Source organism: Pecten maximus, chromosome 1 (assembly GCF_902652985.1).
Source record: "Pecten maximus chromosome 1, xPecMax1.1, whole genome shotgun sequence".
In the NCBI taxonomy this organism is placed as follows: domain Eukaryota; kingdom Metazoa; phylum Mollusca; class Bivalvia; order Pectinida; family Pectinidae; genus Pecten; species Pecten maximus.
The window spans coordinates 35,276,009-35,295,245 of NC_047015.1; the positions used below are offsets into that span (position 1 = coordinate 35,276,009).

Here is a 19,237-nt window from a genome sequence, read left to right on the forward strand (position 1 = left end):
TAACATAAAGAGAGAGCATGGTGTTGAAGAACAGAAACATAGCATGATGTTTCTGGATACAAACAATGAACAACTTAGTATGTGTACTGTCGTCTAGAAACCAGACCAAGAAACTTCTATTGATTTGCTGTTTCAGGGGAGACAACTACAAAACAATTCAAGCCAGTGTCTTTCGGCAGCAGCTCGTCCTTGAACATAGAGACTGGTGTTAGCCCAGCCCCGATGTCCTCCACTGCCAGTACCACCTCCGCCCAGTCCCTCCCCTCACCACCCCTCCTCATCACGTCCAAAGGTAGGTATCAGAGTCATGCTTATCCTCCCAATCATTGCCAAGGGTGACAGGTTGTCCTGCAGTACATACAGATGCTATCCAGCGAACAATTGAAATGGCCTGACAGTTGATGATATTTAGCCCACCATCATCAGATGGTGGGCTGTTCAAATCGCCCTGCGTCCGTGGTCCGTCGTCCGTCCGTCCCTCCGTCCGTCCGTCCGTCCCTCCGTCCGTCCGTCCGTCCCTCCGTCCGTCCGTCCCTCCGTCCGTAAACAATTCTTGTTATCGCTATTTCTCAGAAAGTACTGAAGAGATCTTTCTCAAATTTCATATGAAGGTTCCCCTTGGTGCCTAGTTATGCATATTGCGTTTTGAGACCAATCGGAAAACAACATGGCCGACAGGCAGCCATCTTGGATTTTGACAATTGAAGTTTGTTATCGCTATTTCTGAGAAAGTACTGAAGGGATCTTTCTGAAATTTTATATGAAGGTTCCCCTTGGTGCCTAGTTATGCATATTGCGTTTTGAGACCAATCGGAAAACAACATGGCTGACAGGCAGCCATCTTGGATTTTGACAATTGAAGTTTGTTATCGCTATTTCTGAGAAAGCCCTGAAGGGATCTTTCTCAAATTGCATATGAAGGTTCCCCTTGGTGCCTAGTTATGCATATTGCGTTTTGAGACCAATCGGAAAACAAAATGGCCGACAGGCAGCCATCTTGGATTTTGACAATTGAAGTTTGTTATCGCTATTTCTGAGAAAGTACTGAAGGGATCTTTCTCAAATTTCATATGTAGGTTCCCCTTGGTGCCTAGTTATGCATATTGCAATTTGAGACTAATCGGAAAACAACATGGCTGACAGGCAGCCATCTTGGATTTTGACAATTGAAGTTTGTTATCGCTATTTCTGAGAAAGCCCTGAAGGGATCTTTCTCAAATTGCATATGAAGGTTCCCCTTGGTGCCTAGTTATGCATATTGCGTTTTGAGACCAATCGGAAAACAAAATGGCCGACAGGCAGCCATCTTGGATTTTGTCAATTGAAGTTTGTTATCGCTATTTCTGAGAAAGTACTGAAGGGATCTTTCTCAAATTTCATATGAAGGTTCCCCTTTGTGCCTAGTTATGCATATTGCGATTTGAGACCAATCGGAAAACAACATGGCCGACAGGCAGCCATCTTAGATTTTGACAATTGAAGTTTGTTATCACTATTTCTGAGAAAGTACTAAATGGATCTTTCTCAAATTTCATATGTAGGTTCCCCTTGGTGCCTAGTTATGCATATTGCGATTTGAGACCAATCGGAAAACAACATGGCCGACAGGCAGCCATCTTGGATTTTGACAATTGAAGTTTGTTATCGCTATTTCTGAGAAAGTACTGAATGGATCTTTCTCAAATTTCATAAGTAGGTTCCCCTTGGTCCCTTGTATTGCATTTTTGGACCAGTCTGTCCTGAAAACAACCTAGCAAACAAACAGCCATTATCGTTAAATCTCAAATTTCTTATATAGCTAGGATTCCCTTGTTTGAAAAGTACTGGAGGGATGTCTCAATTTGCACAGATTAGTAAAATGAAGGGAAAAGTAGAGAAAAGATCAATCTGACATGGAACCTATGAAGATCATTCAATGGTGGGCGCCAAGATCCCTCTGGGATCTCTTGTTTGGTGTTTCTTGTCACATATATAAATCTGACAGTTATGTCTAATACAAACATACTGATTTTGCTAAGCAAATTAATTTCCAAAAGGCAGAGAAGGTACGAAAAGTTAGTGATACAGAAAGGATGAGGATTTGTCAATGTCTAGCTTTATAACATTACATTTTATGCAAATGTGTATATACAATGATTTTGATATTACTTTGATGTACAGGTACAAATAGACGTGATGTATATTGGTATTTCCCCAAGTATACTTTTGTATGTATCAGTAATACCATCATTTACCAGATATGCTATACTCCCTATTTTATTCAATTATTTGAATCATTCTGTGTTTCTTTTAAATAAGAGGAATTGAAAAGATTTTGTCTGTACCTGTATGTAACTAAAAACTGGTTTCTAAGAGTTATCTCCCCTTCACTGTTAACTAGCTAGTATCGACTATAGTCTCCTGATTGTTTTTGCTACTTTATGATTTCTGCTCGCACTTCATTTATACTGATATTTAGTACATTGACCCTCACCCATGTAGAAATGTATATATTATTTTCACCCACAAATATTTTTTTATGTTGTTGGCAACATACAAGCATTTACGTATGTTCTATATGATAGTTTCAGTTGTAATCAAATATCCATTTTGTTTGAAGCATTCTTGTCAGAATTTTCTGAACAACAGAAATGGAATATAAAAACAGCAACAAATATGAACAGCTATGTCTTAGATATAAATTTGTCTTGTTCTAAAAATCATCCAGTCAGATCTCCTGACATATATGCTTGTATCTTACCTGTAGAAAGTAGAGCTTATGTTGTGTTTATTTGTAGCATCAGGCTCTGACTCGGTCACTTCAAGTCCGAAGTTTAAATCCAAGATTATCATTCCTCTTTCACCGAAGCCTTTACAGAAAATAAGGGGTAATTAAAGGATGATCCCACTTGATTAAACTTAAAAGAGTTCATTTTGCTGTGTGTGTAGTTTTTTTTTTGCATTAGAGTTATCTCCCTTTAAGTTCTCTAATGTTTAACACTTCCTTCAGACAAGCAGACACTGTGAATCCAAATTAGGAGAATTGAGGTTTGTTTGCACTTTAATGTTACACATACTGTCATCTACATAAAATTACTTTGCGCTTTTTACAATCTAATTTTCTTTCCTCAAGCTGTTGTTTTTATTGAATGTTTGTTTGCTTTTTTTCTTTTGTAACATTTTGACATTATTTTTTTGTTGGAGGATTGTATTACAGTATTGATATTGAAAGTTTTCCATCCTAGGACTGTTATCTCTTAATATGTTATAATGGTCATTGTCCAAAGGCTATCATAATCTTAAGATTATAAAAAAAAATCATTGCTAGACCTAATGGAAAGACCTTCTGTTTAGATTAGTTGTTTTTGTTCCACAGGCTGACGTTTTCCTTAAAGCTAATGTACAGGAATTTTTATTTGTGCTCAGAAGTGTAAAGGAGGATTCGTATTTCTTCAGCATGTAGCTTTATTATCCAACAGTTAACAGTTCAATTTAATAAATTGGATATTAATTATTTTTTTGTTTGATTAGACATGAATACCTTAGGATGTTTTTAAACTCTGCTATTTGAATACTAAATTTGAAAGTCATAATTAAATTATGCTGTCATCAATTGATTGGATTATTAGTGAAGCAAAATTATTGAACAACAACTTGTGAGAAATATGTAGAGGTAAATTTCATGAAAAGATGGCATAGTTTGGGAGGTGTTCGGGAATTCTTTTTTTTTTTATTGATTTGACTCATCTCAATCTAAGGAAGTCACAATAATATAATTAATCTCATCTCCTTTCTGATATAGTTTTGACATGAAATTCCATATGAAACAGGACTACTTAATTTTTGGACAAATTACCTTGAGAAGCAATCTTTGTCAGAGACCTATATATTATCACTCCTCATACAAATCTGATAGATTCTCTGTTTGGTATTAGGTTCCGTTTTGCGTGTGGCGTGTAAAATGGTAAGGATTTTTCTCCCAGACATTTTGTACCATATATGTAATCGGTATAAATGTCTTCCATTTGGTACGAAGGGGCTGTAATATTTGCTTGAGGAGCTCATTAATTAGGAACGGTTATGGCTGGCCCCAAGGGTGCCCCTTATAGACAGACGCTGAAGGTACCCTGACTAAAACCTGGTTGGGGACTGGAATGGTTTAGTGGTTAATCCTGTAGAATGTCTGACCTATGCATGAAACTCTTGACCGTTGCTATTATTACATTTATAAGAGGTCAATACCATATATGGAATGTTTGGCTTTAATGCATGTTACTGCCAGGTATATAAAGCATGCTTTAGTGTTCTCTTTTGATACGCATCATTTTATGTAATGTTTTGGCTTTAGTTGACACTTTCATGCGACAGCAGGTGATCATTACCACCACAGAAATTGTCCTCGGTAGTGGTCCCTCCCTACTAATATATATATATACATATACATGATGTGAATTTGACATTGATCATGAATCAAAATATAACCTCGAACTTTCCTTCACTTACTAAGTAAAACTTTGCAAACCATGATCCCCTTTCATAAGAAAGAAGCTGTAAAAATTAGAATATAGTCGATGTCCACTTCACTATATAAGATACTTTGCTATGAAAGTCAAAATCATCAATCTTTTGTCATCTGTTACCCACCTGTAAAACATTCAAACATCAGTTTCCCCTTTTATACTTTCAAGGACAAACTTATATACATATATATATATTCAGAATAGAAAATACACCTGTACGACATCACTCAAAATATGTGTGTTGTACTTGCATTAAACAATTGTCTGACGAAGCTTCCTTTGTTATCACACGTATGTGAGGTCATAAGATAACAGTTACGTTATAACCCGAAGCTCCCTTTGTTATCACACGTATGTGAGGTCATAAGATAACAGTTACGTTATAACCCGAAGCTCCCTTTGTTATCACACGTATGTGAGGTCATAAGATAACAGTTACGTTATAACCCGAAGCTTCCTTTGTTATCACACGTATGTGAGGTCATAAGATAACAGTTACGTTATAACCCGAAGCTCCCTTTGTTATCACACGTATGTGAGGTCATAAGATAACAGCTATGTTATAACCCGAAGCTCCCTTTGTTATCACACGTATGTGAGGTCATAAGATAACAGTTACGTTATAACCCGAAGCTTCCTTTGTTATCACACGTATGTGAGGTCATAAGATAACAGCTATGTTATAACCCGAAGCTTCCTTTGTTATCACACGTATGTGAGGTCATAAGATAACAGCTATGTTATAACCCGAAGCTCCCTTTGTTATCACACGTATGTGAGGTCATAAGATAACAGCTATGTTATAACCCGAAGCTCCCTTTGTTATCACACGTATGTGAGGTCATAAGATAACAGTTACGTTATAACCCGAAGCTTCCTTTGTTATCACACGTATGTGAGGTCATAAGATAACAGCTATGTTATAACCCGAAGCTTCCTTTGTTATCACACGTATGTGAGGTCATAAGATAACAGCTATGTTATAACCCGAAGCTCCCTTTGTTATCACACGTATGTGAGGTCATAAGATAACAGCTATGTTATAACCCGAAGCTTCCTTTGTTATCACACGTATGTGAGGTCATAAGATAACAGCTATGTTATAACCCGAAGCTTCCTTTGTTATCACACGTATGTGAGGTCATAAGATAACAGCTATGTTATAACCCGAAGCTCCCTTTGTTATCACACGTATGTGAGGTCATAAGATAACAGCTATGTTATAACCCGAAGCTTCCTTTGTTATCACACGTATGTGAGGTCATAAGATAACAGCTATGTTATAACCCGTAGCTTCCTTTGTTATCACACGTATGTGAGGTCATAAGATAACAGTTACGTTATAACCCGAAGCTTCCTTTGTTATCACACGTATGTGAGGTCATAAGATAACAGCTATGTTATAACCCGAAGCTTCCTTTGTTATCACACGTATGTGAGGTCATAAGATAACAGTTACGTTATAACCCGAAGCTCCCTTTGTTATCACACGTATGTGAGGTCATAAGATAACAGCTATGTTATAACCCGAAGCTTCCTTTGTTATCAAACGTATGTGAGGTCATAAGATAACAGTTACGTTATAACCCGAAGCTTCCTTTGTTATCACACGTATGTGAGGTCATAAGATAACAGCTATGTTATAACCCGAAGCTTCCTTTGTTATCACACGTATGTGAGGTCATAAGATAACAGTTACGTTATAACCCGAAGCTTCCTTTGTTATCACACGTATGTGAGGTCATAAGATAACAGTTATGTTATAACCCGTGTCTCTCTTGATGAAGTCAGCATGTATATAAAGAACTAGTGGTTATTTTGAGTGGCACTGTAGCATGTTATAACGTACATACATAGGTATCATATATAGAAATAGACATTCTTACGTAGATACAGAGGCTGCATGACATGTGGATCTTTTGAAACTCTCTGGGGAAAACATCTCAGACATGGTGTAGATAAAAATGGCCCACAGCAACTTTTGATTCAATTTATTCGCAATAGAATGCAAGCTGTTGTAACATGAAAAAATATATTGTACAATTATGGAATTAGGTTGCTGTTTTGGTAATGTAAGGTGCAATAAAGACAACTTGCCGTATTTCAAAAGAAATCTTAGGTCTGAAGACATGATTATAAAAAATAATAATTACATTATACAGCTTCCAATCCAGATGCATGCTTTTTGTATTTGTATTTGTAATTTAGCTGAAAATTAGCTGGAATTTTGAAAAACATGAGTAGTAATATGTGTCATTGGTGTTGATTACTATCTTGTAGGGACTATCAAATTATCTTCATATCTATGTAATAATACTAGGTGTCATTTCAGATATCTATATAATCATTTCAGATATTAAAGCAATCATTTCAGATATCTAAATAATCATTTCAGATATCTAACTAATGATTACAAATATCTAAATAATCATTCCAGATATCTAAAGAATTATTTCAGATATCTAAGGTTACCTATATCTGCATATCGATACTAGATATATCCTTCCAGTCTGACTTTATTTTGCATTCTTCATGAATAGTAGACAATATGACTTGCTAATTTGATTTATGTCTAACCCGTAGATTTATGTATATTGTATGTATACTATGCATTCTGTCAGATAATATTTTTCACATCTGTTGTCATGGTAACAAGACCTTCACACACTAACCTCTACAAACAGGACCTTGATTTCTGTAGCTGTGAAAATTTGGGAATGTTTCGTAAAATTTCATCTGGATATTGTAGTCCAACCTTGCTTGAGACCATGAATATAGATATTTTAGAATTTATTTCAGAAACAAATTGCTGCTTTACAATGAAATTAATCTAGCTCTGTTTGTGTATTGTTGTATTACAGAGGTATTACAATTAAAGGGAGATAACTGTGATAGTTTTGCATTATGACAAGCTCTGTTACTTCAGAGGACTGGCATTGTGATGGCTGGACATTTAGAGCAAGAAGTAATTCTTGTTATATCAAATTCATGGTAGCAAGGTTTGACAGTAGGACGATGAGCCATGCTATACATGTATATAATATTGTATACTTTATGAGACCCTTGTAGATCATCTACCTGTTTATCATATAGTATTGCTCAAACCTGTATCTGAATACATCAATGAAAGATCTTTTTCTTGAAATCTTTGTGATCTTTCCTCATAGATTGCAACTTTTTTTAGTGACATATTGTCATATTTAAAGAATCAAAAGTGTTCTACCAATAGTTTGAAAATTTTCAAATTATTTGTCAATGTTAGATCATAATCCTGTATTACAGGTTTGACTGCTTTCATTTCATGATTTTTCACAAATATTTATTAGATGCATTTGTCATTAGTAGGACAGGCAAGGGAGACCACTGCTGTATTTCCCTTTGTCCTGATACAGATAGAGGTCAGACTTATGTTTGATGTTGATATTGTTAGTAAAACAATGTTGAGTTGTGTCCCTTGCCTGTGTTACTGGGTATCTAACGTACCATCTCCTACCCTAGATACAGCATGGGACTGTTCATCACCGAGTCTGTGGTCCACATCCTACTACACCAGTGACTCAAACCTGTCAACGCCCCAAACCTCACCAGGCTCGCAGCGCCGTTTCTTGGCCAGAAATGCACCCAAACCCATGCCTGTAGCTGCACGACCTAGTCATTTAAATGCCCAAAACAGGGGCCCTGGTTCTGAACACAGAGATGCCAAATCTCGAGGCATGGAGATGTTTTTGAAGCAGATGGAAAAATTAGCAAAGATAGGCGATGATGATGATGATACAGACACAGGTAGAGGATAGCATGGCTGTGGGATTCCAGCATGACGTTTGACCCTCAAACCAGCATGAACGACCTCTGACCATCCGTCAACGTTCTGGCATGTCTCCTCAAGTTCCAATGAAAAGGCATGATGTTGACCTAATATTAAGGCATGATATGACCTTTATTCATTAAATTGCATGTTCTTCTACAATGTTCATTGCCCAATTATAATTCTGCATGAGAGATGGGATCCTTGTCCACCCCTCCATTCGTCCACCCTCCCCTTGGTTTACTGGATGTGGTTTAGTGATTTTCACACTTGTTATTGTGTTGGATTTTAATCTTTCCAGATGTTTGTATGGTTCACCAGGCTCTTTTTAACTCCAGATATTCACAGTTTTGTATTTTTTTCCATTTTCTATCTGTTGTTTTTTTTGTTTAAGATTGTATTTTAAAATAATAATCTGTTCATTAATCACTGACAGGGTTACTGTTGGACATTGCTTGGTCACCAGTGTTATTTAACTGTATGCAACTAAAATATGGTTTTTGTCTTTCCTTTTAATTCATTTAATTAACAATTTTTTCTTTTTATATCTTTTTTTTTAAAAGAAATCCTTTTTTAGTTCATCCCAAAATTTTTGTTGTGGTTGGTTTGCTTGAAATCTTATTTGAACTTATTACAACCAGGTAGTTTGTAAGAGGTGATTTTTCAGTGAGAACTAAACTCCATAATTGTCATATACAGAACAAAGTTATTGCATATTGAACATTTCATCATAACATTCTCATGGGAATATGTTTTTAAAATTAAATATTTTTTGTTTCTGTTTCCAAAAGCCAATGAGATTTAGTGTTGCATGAGTGTTTGATTTTGATATCCAACTGGATTGCTGGGAAATGATGTCCTTCATTTCATTGTCATAAGTTATCAGTTTTTGTCACTGATATCAGATTTTTCTGATAGAAAGGGATTGGTAAGTGTCCTCATTTGACTGATGTTGTTGACCTTTCTCTTTCTCTACTAGATGACACAGTTTATAGTGTCGAACCTACCCCCACAAAAACTGCTGACACCCAAGTACCGCCCCAGTATCACCAAGGACCTGGTCACCATGACAACACCCAGGTGTTGTATAACATGTCATCGCCTCGGCAGGATCACCAGACGAGTGATAGGAGTCAGAACACACAGACGCATCACCAGGTCTATAACATACCAATCAAATACCAATCAAATGTGTCCCATCATCAAACTCCGAGTCAACCACAAGGTCAACAAATTCAAGGTTACCAAGGTCAGCAAATTCAAGGACATCAAAGTCACCTAGGCCAGCAAGGTTATCAAGGGCAACAAAGTCAAGGCCACCAAGGTCAGCCAAGTCAAAGTCACCAAGGTCAGCAAGGTTATCAAGGGTCAAGAGATCAACACCAGTTTCAATGGCAACATGATCAACAGCCCAGTCATGATCAACACCAGAATCATGGTGGTCATCACCATTCAGATCGCCATCACCCAAGTCATCACAATCAACAAACAAGACCAATTCAGCATGAGATACACCATCACCATGGTAGCCATGGTCATCACCATTCAGATCACCACCACCCAGGTCCACAGGATCAACAGCACCATACAGGTCCGGATCAACATCTATCCCATCACTATCATCATCAGGAGAAAAATCAGGATCGGACACAAGATCAACACCGTATACATGAACATCATAAGCAATTTGATCAACACAAACTTGATCAAGAACAGGATCAACATTTTGATCAGTGGCAGTCACAGGATCATCTCCGAAAGCAGGATCATCTTCCAAGGAGTGATCATCACTTACCTGATAATCAATGGCTGCCTGATGATGGCCATGATAATCGCCATCACAAAGATCGCCACCAGATCCCTATCATCAGTGCCGAGAGAACCACCACACAGGATGTCCCTCATGTGGCGCGTCAGGAAATACCTATCATAATTGGTAAACAGCATGACACAGGTCACCACAAGCAGGACAAAGGTCATGACCTCAGTCAGGGTAAAGGTCGTGAGGTGCCAATTCATCTGACACCTACCAAAACCCAGCCAAGCATCCACAAGATTCCTGTAACCGTCCAGACGACCAACAAACCAGATCCACATGCGAGGTTGGAGCCACTCGAGCTGTATGATCGGCCTCCATCCCCTCCCTTTCCTGCCCCTCCATCTCCCTTCAAGTCCCATGTCCCCATCACTATCCAGTCAACTAAACAGGAAGAGGACCATTCATTTCCTGTCTGTGAGCCTGATCATGTGGACAGACATCAGCCAATGCCCACACAGGCGTATCCTCCCCCTCCACCTCCTCTGTCTACCACGGATACATCCTCCACACAATCAGAAGAGACAGTCATCCCTGTCTGTGTGAAGCGGGTCCAGGGTAAGGATGTAGTCAACAATCAAAAAACTGAGATCCACCCGACAACCATCCCCATCACTGTACAGACATCTGACAGGATTGTCAAGGAAGAAAAGTTGTCACCAAAGGTGAAGGAGAATGTGCACATGGTCCCACTAACAGTACAGACTCGTGATTCAAAGGAAGACCAGAGCTTCACTGGGGAGGAGACAAAGTCACATGACTCTGGCATCACCAGTCGTGGGTCGTCTTGGCAGAGTGGCAGTTTTAAGGAACACATCAGCAGTTTCAGCCCCGGTTCTTACAGTAGTACCCTTCCCATCAAGAAGGGGTCATCCCCAACAGGGGAGAAATTTTATGAAGAGGAGGAAGGTGACACTAACAAATTTGCAACACTTCCAACTATTAAACCTCTCAAAACAAACAAGAGTTATGCCAATGACTTTCCTGTCAAGGCACACAGAGGTTATGAAAGCGACTTTGAATATGCTCCAAAGCGTAGTGTTAAGAATGGCTCCAAATCAAAGTGGGATTCAACAGGTGCCAGTGCAGCATCTGGTTATCAAACAGATGTGGAATTTTTTGTGAGAGACAATAGAAATTTGGCTAAAAATAAGAATAAACAGTCTTCAAAGCCTTCCGACAGAGACTACATGAGTGACGCTGAGTCTGTTTCATCAGATTTTTATTCCCGAAGAGACAACTTCTTCGGATCGTCCCCGAGTAAATTCTCTTCTGGCCTGACCAGTCAGGTAACCAAGGTATCTGCTCCTCAACTCCCGCAGAAAACCAGTGTCAGTGCTGTTCAGCTTCAACAGTACAACCCAGACATGGAAGATCAGGAGTTCAACTTTCCAACAAGTAGCAATTTCGACAACAACCAGGAGCAATATTTTTCCGACAATGATTCGTCCTTGATCGATCAAGCCTTGGATGCAGGCCCAGGAGAGGATTTCTCAATTTGGTCGAGACAGTTATCTGAACAGGAACCAGAATCCCAAGGCCAAGGTCGGGCAAGGGATTCCCCAAGGGCCAGGAATATCTGGTCAACAAGTGAGTCTCCCAAACATGTGAAACAGTCTCCAGCACCAATAAGGAAAGAAGAAAGGAAGGAAATTCCGGTGCCAGTGTCTCACTGTGATTCCAGGAAAGCAGGCTATGGAGGTACGGTATTACTTTTAGCCTGCTGCCCGACGTCACCATCTCTTAGTGCATGGTCACCAGTGGCTCCCTCTAGTGTGACCTCATGTCAGTGGTACTAATTATCTAGGTCACTTAATTCTTACAGGAAGTCCGCACATACTAACCTTGTCATGTTAGTACTGTAGTCGTAAATAAAGGAGGCTGTTGTAAGTAGTAACCAGTGGCTAGTCAATGAATGAGAAATTTAAAAAGTCATGCTTACATCAATCTTTTTTTCATAGGTGTAAATTGTCATTCATTCAGAGAATTATGTGTTTAGCTTACAACCAATTACATGGCTTCATTAACAACCAACCAATCAGAGAACTGTATTATCAACCAACCAATTACAGAGCTTCATTAACAACCAATCAATCACAGAGCTTCATAATAACCAACCAATCAAAGAGCTTCATTAACAACCAACCAATCAAAGACCTTCATTAATTAACATCCTGCTAATAACATACATTCCCTCTTAACATCCTGCCAATCACAGAAAGTACATTTTACCAGCCAACCAATCACTAAGCTTCATATATTACATCCAACCAATCAAAGAGCTTCAATTTCAATAACCACCCGCACACAAAGCTTCATTTTTAACAACCAGCCAATCAATGATGTTAATCAGAGAATTTTCTTCTTGAAATATTTCTGTAAAGAACATGCTTGTAGGAGACGTAACATTTCCACTACTAACTACAGTATGGAGACATATGAGGAACCTGTCCATGGGATGTGTTTTGCATGTGTAAAATTAATCAATTTTTGTGGTGATGATTGATATGTTCATTTGTTATTTATAGAGAAAACTAGATGAAACGAATGGTATATCAAAAGCTATCTGGCAAGGTGCAGAGTCAATAGAATTAAAAAAAATGATTAGGTTTTTAGTATTGACCACTAAAGTCAGTCCTTGGTACTTCCTGGTGGGACTAGTTAATCAGTCCTTGGTATTTTCTGATGGGACTAGTTAATCAGTCCTTGGTACTTCCTGGTGGGACTAGTTAATCAGTCCTTGGTACTTCCTGGTGGGACTAGTTAATCAGTCCTTGGTACTTCCTGATGGGACTAATTAATCAGTCCTTGGTACTTCCTGGTGGGACTAGTTAATCAGTCGTTGGTACTTCCTGGTGGGACTAGTTAATCAGTCCTTGGTATTTTCTGATGGGACTAGTTAATCAGTCGTTGGTACTTCCTGATGGGACTAGTTAATCAGTCCTTGGTACTTCCTGATGGGACTAGTTAATCAGTCCTTGGTACTTCCTGGTGGGACTAGTTAATCAGTCCTTGGTATTTTCTGATGGGACTAGTTAATCAGTCGTTGGTACTTCCTGGTGGGACTAGTTAATCAGTCGTTGGTACTTCCTGATGGGACTAGCTAATCAGTCTTTGGTACTTCCTGATGGGACTAGTAATCAGTCGTTGGTACTTCCTGGTGGGACTAGTTAATCAGTCGTTGGTACTTCCTGATGGGACTAGTTAATCAGTCCTTGGTACTTCCTGATGGGACTAGTTAATCAGTCTTTAGTACTTCCTGGTGGGACTAGTTAATCAGTCTTTAGTACTTCCTGGTGGGACTAATTAATCTGTTTGTTTCGGGACTTCATTCTACACATGGATCAGTTACAACTAGCAGAATTAGTTTGTGATTTAACTCTTCGATGATACCATCTGTTGTCCATACTGATCCAGGATGAGGTTAATGTATACCTACCTGGTACTAATAATTATATGTACTGAGTTGTGGCCTCTATAATTATATGTACTGAGTTGTAGCCTCTATAATTATATGTACTGAGTTGTGGCCTCTATAATTATATGTACTGAGTTGTAGCCTCTATAATTATATGTACTGAGTTGTGGCCTCTATAATTATATGTACTGAGTTGTAGCCTCTATAATTATATGTACTGAGTTGTAGCCTCTATAATTATATGTACTGAGTTGTGGCCTCTATAATTATATGTACTGAGTTGTGGCCTCTATAATTATATGTACTGAGTTGTAGCCTCTATAATTATATGTACTGAGTTGTAGCCTCTATAATTATATGTACTGAGTTGTAGCCTCTATAATTATATGTACTGAGTTGTAGCCTCTATAATTATATGTACTGAGTTGTAACCTCTATAATTATATGTACTGAGTTGTGGCCTCTATAATTATATGTACTGAGTTGTGGCCTCTATAATTATATGTACTGAGTTGTGGCCTCTATAATTATATGTAATGAGTTGTGGCCTCTATAATTATATGTACTGAGTTGTGGCCTCTATAATTATATGTACTGAGTTGTGGCCTCTATAATTATATGTACTGAGTTGTAGCCTCTATAATTATATGTACTGAGTTGTGGCCTCTATAATTATATGTACTGAGTTGTGGCCTCTATAATTATATGTACTGAGTTGTGGCCTCTATAATTATATGTACTGAGTTGTGGCCTCTATAATTATATGTACTGAGTTGTAGCCTCTATAATTATATGTACTGAGTTGTGGCCTCTATAATTATATGTACTGAGTTGTGGCCTCTATAATTATATGTACTGAGTTGTAGCCTCTATAATTATATGTACTGAGTTGTGGCCTCTATAATTATATGTACTGAGTTGTGGCCTCTATAATTATATGTACTGAGTTGTAGCCTCTATAATTATATGTACTGAGTTGTGGCCTCTATAATTATATGTACTGAGTTGTGGCCTCTATAATTATATGTACTGAGTTGTGGCCTCTATAATTATATGTACTGAGTTGTGGCCTCTATAATTATATGTACTGAGTTGTAGCCTCTATAATTATATGTACTGAGTTGTGGCCTCTATAATTATATGTACTGAGTTGTGGCCTCTATAATTATATGTACTGAGTTGTAGCCTCTATAATTATATGTACTGAGTTGTAGCCTCTATAATTATATGTACTGAGTTGTGGCCTCTATAATTATATGTACTGAGTTGTGGCCTCTATAATTATATGTACTGAGTTGTAGCCTCTATAATTATATGTACTGGGTTGTGGCCTCTATAATTATATGTACTGAGTTGTGGCCTCATTCCTGTTTGATACCAGTTTTGTGAGTTGGGGGCTATAGATTTGCCTTGTTGACTACAGTTTTATCTGTCTATGTCTTTTTAAGCCTACAAAAAAGCAAGTGACTATATCTAAAATATAAGAACCATGTTGGATGCTTAATACATGCCATGTGATTGTCAGGGAAGATTGTGTTAGAAATTGGTTTTCCTCCTATAGATAGGTTTAATCAGTGATAATTAGGACAGAGTAGTATTTTAATAGTTTCAGTATCTAATGAGTCAAAACTTGAGTCAATCATTCAGTCTTACACCTCCCTTCTGTAGAGCCTCATTCTGATATCAAATCCAGCATGGTGGTCTTATTTGAGGCAGTGATGACTATTTGCCTGACTGGTGTAAAAGTTATGGATATTTTTAATTTAAGTCTGATGTCACCAGACTGTGTCCTGTATAATTCTTCACTGTTCCTGATGGGGACTACAGACAGATACCGGTAACCAAGTAGGTTTTCCTCACGGACAGCCAGACATTTGTTATAGTTCTGTTTAATTTCACTGATGCTATTTGATGCTGTGAGCTAATACAATTAGATGAGATCTAAAATTGAATCTTAAATGGAGTTTGGTTGTTACTGACCTTGGAAACCAAGGATATATATGCACAGTACTCTTTGTGTAATGGCTGTTCAACCTTGTTGATGAAAATTGTCCTCTACATATCTTCATTTTAACAACACATTTGTTCAGTAATAACCAAAAGTTGTGTCAGATAATGTTCAGTCATTTATTAGCTGAAACATGAGTTAAGAATTGTAAAATATGTTTTACATGTATTTTATAAAATAGACATCAGGTAATCCCAATAGGAGTTGTGGAAACTTATCGTCATAAGACAGGTGTTTTTAGTCGGATTACCCAGTCACATACCAATTCTATAGATATCCGGGATATCTATAGAATTGGTATATGATTGGGTAACTTATCATCATAAGACAGGTGTTTTAGTCGGATATCTATAGAATTGGTATGTGACTACGAAACTTATCGTCATAAGACAGGTGTTTTAGTCGGATATCTATAGAATTGGTATGTGATTGGAAACTTATCATCATAAGACAGGTGTTTTAGTCGGATATCTATAGAATTGGTATATGATTGGAAACTTATCATCATAAGACAGGTGTTTTAGTCGGATATCTATAGAATTGGTATATGATTGGGTAACTTATCATCATAAGACAGGTGTTTTAGTCGGATATCTATAGAAGTGGTATGTGATTGGGTAACTTATCGTCATAAGACAGGTGTTTTAGGTGTTTTTAGTCGGATATCTATAGAATTGGTATGTGACTGGAAACTTATCGTCATAAGACAGGTGTTTTAGTCCGATATCTATAGAATTGGTATGTGATTGGGTAACTTATCGTCATAAGACAGGTGTTTTAGTCGGGTATCTATAGAATTGGTATATGATTGGGTAACTTATCATCATAAGACAGGTGTTTTTAGTCGGATATATATAGAATTGGTATATGATTGGGTAACTTATCGTCATAAGACAGGTGTTTTAGTCGGATATCTATAGAATTGGTATGTGATTGGGTAACTTATCGTCATAAGACAGGTGTTTTAGTCGGATATATATAGAATTGGTATGTGATTGGAAACTTATCGTCATAAGACAGGTGTTTTTAGTCGGATATCTATAGAATTGGTATGTGACTGGAAACTTATCATCATAAGACAGGTGTTTTTTGGTCGGATATCTATAGAATTGGTATATGACAACAAGTCGAATCTTGCACCAATTGCATTGTAAACCTCACCAATTTTCATATTATTTCTGTTCCAGGGATTTGTTGATATGTACTAATTTTAGTGAGAGGGAGTAATAAAAACACAATATGGCTTGAACTATAGCGACCTCTCACTCTAAAGTACATCTCACTTTAGAGGTCAATCCCCATATAGACCTGGTGATACAACCTTCACTTTCATACTATTAGTGTTGAAAATTGTCGATGTAAAGCATGTTGTATTTTCTATAGGTACATGTATTATCATAATAAATTGTTAGGTAGCTGTGTCATATAGACACTGCTGCAGTGTCTCCACCGAAGCAAAGACAAGGAAATGTAACAGAATGGTATCTAAATAGACATTATAAAATAGTTTTTGGAAGAAGTGATAAGTAATATTTACTATTCACCAATTTCAATTACTGCATTTTTGTATTTTGAGAAATGTTTAACAAAGAGTGCTGAAGATTTTGAATGTGTTTTCACTAATATTACTAATAATGTAATCCAATATTTTATTTCAGGAATCATATCATTATACTTTTGGAATTAAAAAAGTATGACATTTAATTAAAATGATTGTTTTGTTGTAATTGTATTTACATTGGTTTACAGTTCTCATCTAGTGTTTCAGCCAAGGTTATAGAATACAATTCTAGCCAAACTTATTGATGCCATAATTTCTTCAAATCATTTCTTAATGAAGAAAATGTCTTTATTTTTTTTTCTTCATTCAAATGCTTTTCGCGATATACAATTTAAAAGTGTTTATTTGCAGCTTTGATGTCTCAAGGGTAAACTTGAGTTGAGAAATGTTTATGAACCTGGAGTCTGAAATATCACAGTGAGAATTCCTACAATAGCATTAATAGAAACAAGTGTTATACTCATAACCATGTTACCATATTTATCCAGTAATATGCCTTGTCTGGAAATAAGCCTTTATCTAGAAATGGTATGGTATATGGTAATACGCCCTTGTCTGGTAATAAATCCTTCTCATGTGATGAGCCTTTAACTGGAAATAAGTCCTTTTTTGGAAATAAGACATTGTCTGGTTAAATAAGACCTTATCTTATAATAAGCCATTGTCTGGTATTGTCAGCCTTTAATTATTTGGGAAAAAACTCTCTGGAAATAAGGCCTGGCATCCATATCTATTTCTGTTCAGTAAAACTTCCTGACATCCATTATTTTATTGTCCTGTTATAAGTCCTACAGGATAATTACAGTATGGTAAAGGCTTTGTTATATTGATAATTCAGAAACTGTCCAATAATTGCCTCTCCAAAAGTTAAAAAGATCAACTTTATCTTTGAATAAAATATGCACTTCAGTTGTCTATGATCATTGATTGGCCAGGATATGGCACCTTTAGTTGTCTGGGGTGTGTAGTAGAGAGAATACAGTACTACCTGGGGTGTGTAGTAGAGATAATACAGTACCACTGGGGTGTGTAGTAGAGAGAATACAGTACCACTGGGGTGTGTAGTAGAGAGAATACAGTACTACCCGGGGTGTGTAGTAGAGAGAATACAGTACCACTGGGGTGTGTAGTAGAGAGAATACAGTACCACTGGGGTGTGTAGTAGAGATAATACAGTACCACTGGGGTGTTTAGTAGAGAGAATACAGTACCACTGGTTACTAAGATGCCTGAAGAAGAACACAACACTGTCCAGATTCCATTGTTTCGAGCAATGGCACCATTTTGACACCCTCCTGTGATAAGAAACCCCAGCCATAGATCTATGTGTACAAATATCCCAGGAATTCGTGTATTTATGAGGTTTTTTGTGGTCAAATGGAAGCAATATCAAAAGGGGGTCGTATTTAGTAAGATATGGAATAGCTTTGGTTCCTCATTTGAATATCTTCATGTTTCTTACCAAGAATTTAGAGAAACAAATTTGGCAAAAATAAGATATTGTCTCTAAAAAAACCAGGAAGTACATGAGATATAATCTGTCATATTTAGGATTGTGATGATAGAAATCTGTGTGGAGAAGTTCTATAATTCCTGGTATCCTTAAATAGTTATCTTCATGATTTGCCCACTTTCTGTCTTACAGAAGAGGATCTGAGATCCCAACACGTACAAACATCTGCCAACACCAGCCTCGGTAAGTCCAGTCAAGTCATATCATTGGATTCTTTTTTTAAACAAATTTACTGTCAAATGTTTTCAGGTCTGCTGTCATAGTTAAATATCTGACTCAACTACATGGTTTTGATGTACTTTGAGAGCACAGACCATGTCAGATAATCAGAAGGTCTGAGGTAGAATTTGTAAAAATACTGATAAAGAATGCATGTAGATATGTATAAGGGTTAAAACAGATATTTTAATTGGAAAGATTGAGGTCTGCATTCATGTGGCAATGAATTTTGACATATAGCATTCTCATAGATATGAGTTTGTCTTTGAAGTCTAGTCACCATGTGAGGTGATGTTTACATCCATAACTTTATTGATTCTTAACAGTAAATCTTCTATATTTTCAGAGATGATATTATTTGAAAAAAAACATGTCTGGTAATAAGCCAAGCTATGTTG

At 37.2% G+C, this 19,237-nt stretch overlaps 1 protein-coding gene across 15 annotated transcripts in view; it reads left to right on the forward strand.

Moving 5' to 3' along the window:
* Positions 1–19,237, forward strand: part of LOC117331777 — a 184,221-nt gene that overhangs the window by 73,594 nt on the left and 91,390 nt on the right. For 11 of the 15 annotated variants that reach the window (XM_033890658.1, XM_033890682.1, XM_033890699.1 and 8 more), the window contains exons 4-8: positions 137–292; positions 2,778–2,867; positions 7,998–8,282; positions 9,284–11,821; positions 18,753–18,803. In XM_033890658.1, the coding sequence (XP_033746549.1) occupies positions 137–292; positions 2,778–2,867; positions 7,998–8,282; positions 9,284–11,821; positions 18,753–18,803 (3,120 nt within the window). The remainder of the gene's footprint in view (positions 1–136; positions 293–2,777; positions 2,868–7,997; positions 8,283–9,283; positions 11,822–18,752; positions 18,804–19,237) is intronic. The other 4 variants (XM_033890749.1, XM_033890722.1, XM_033890776.1 and 1 more) reach the window with 4 other exon arrangements.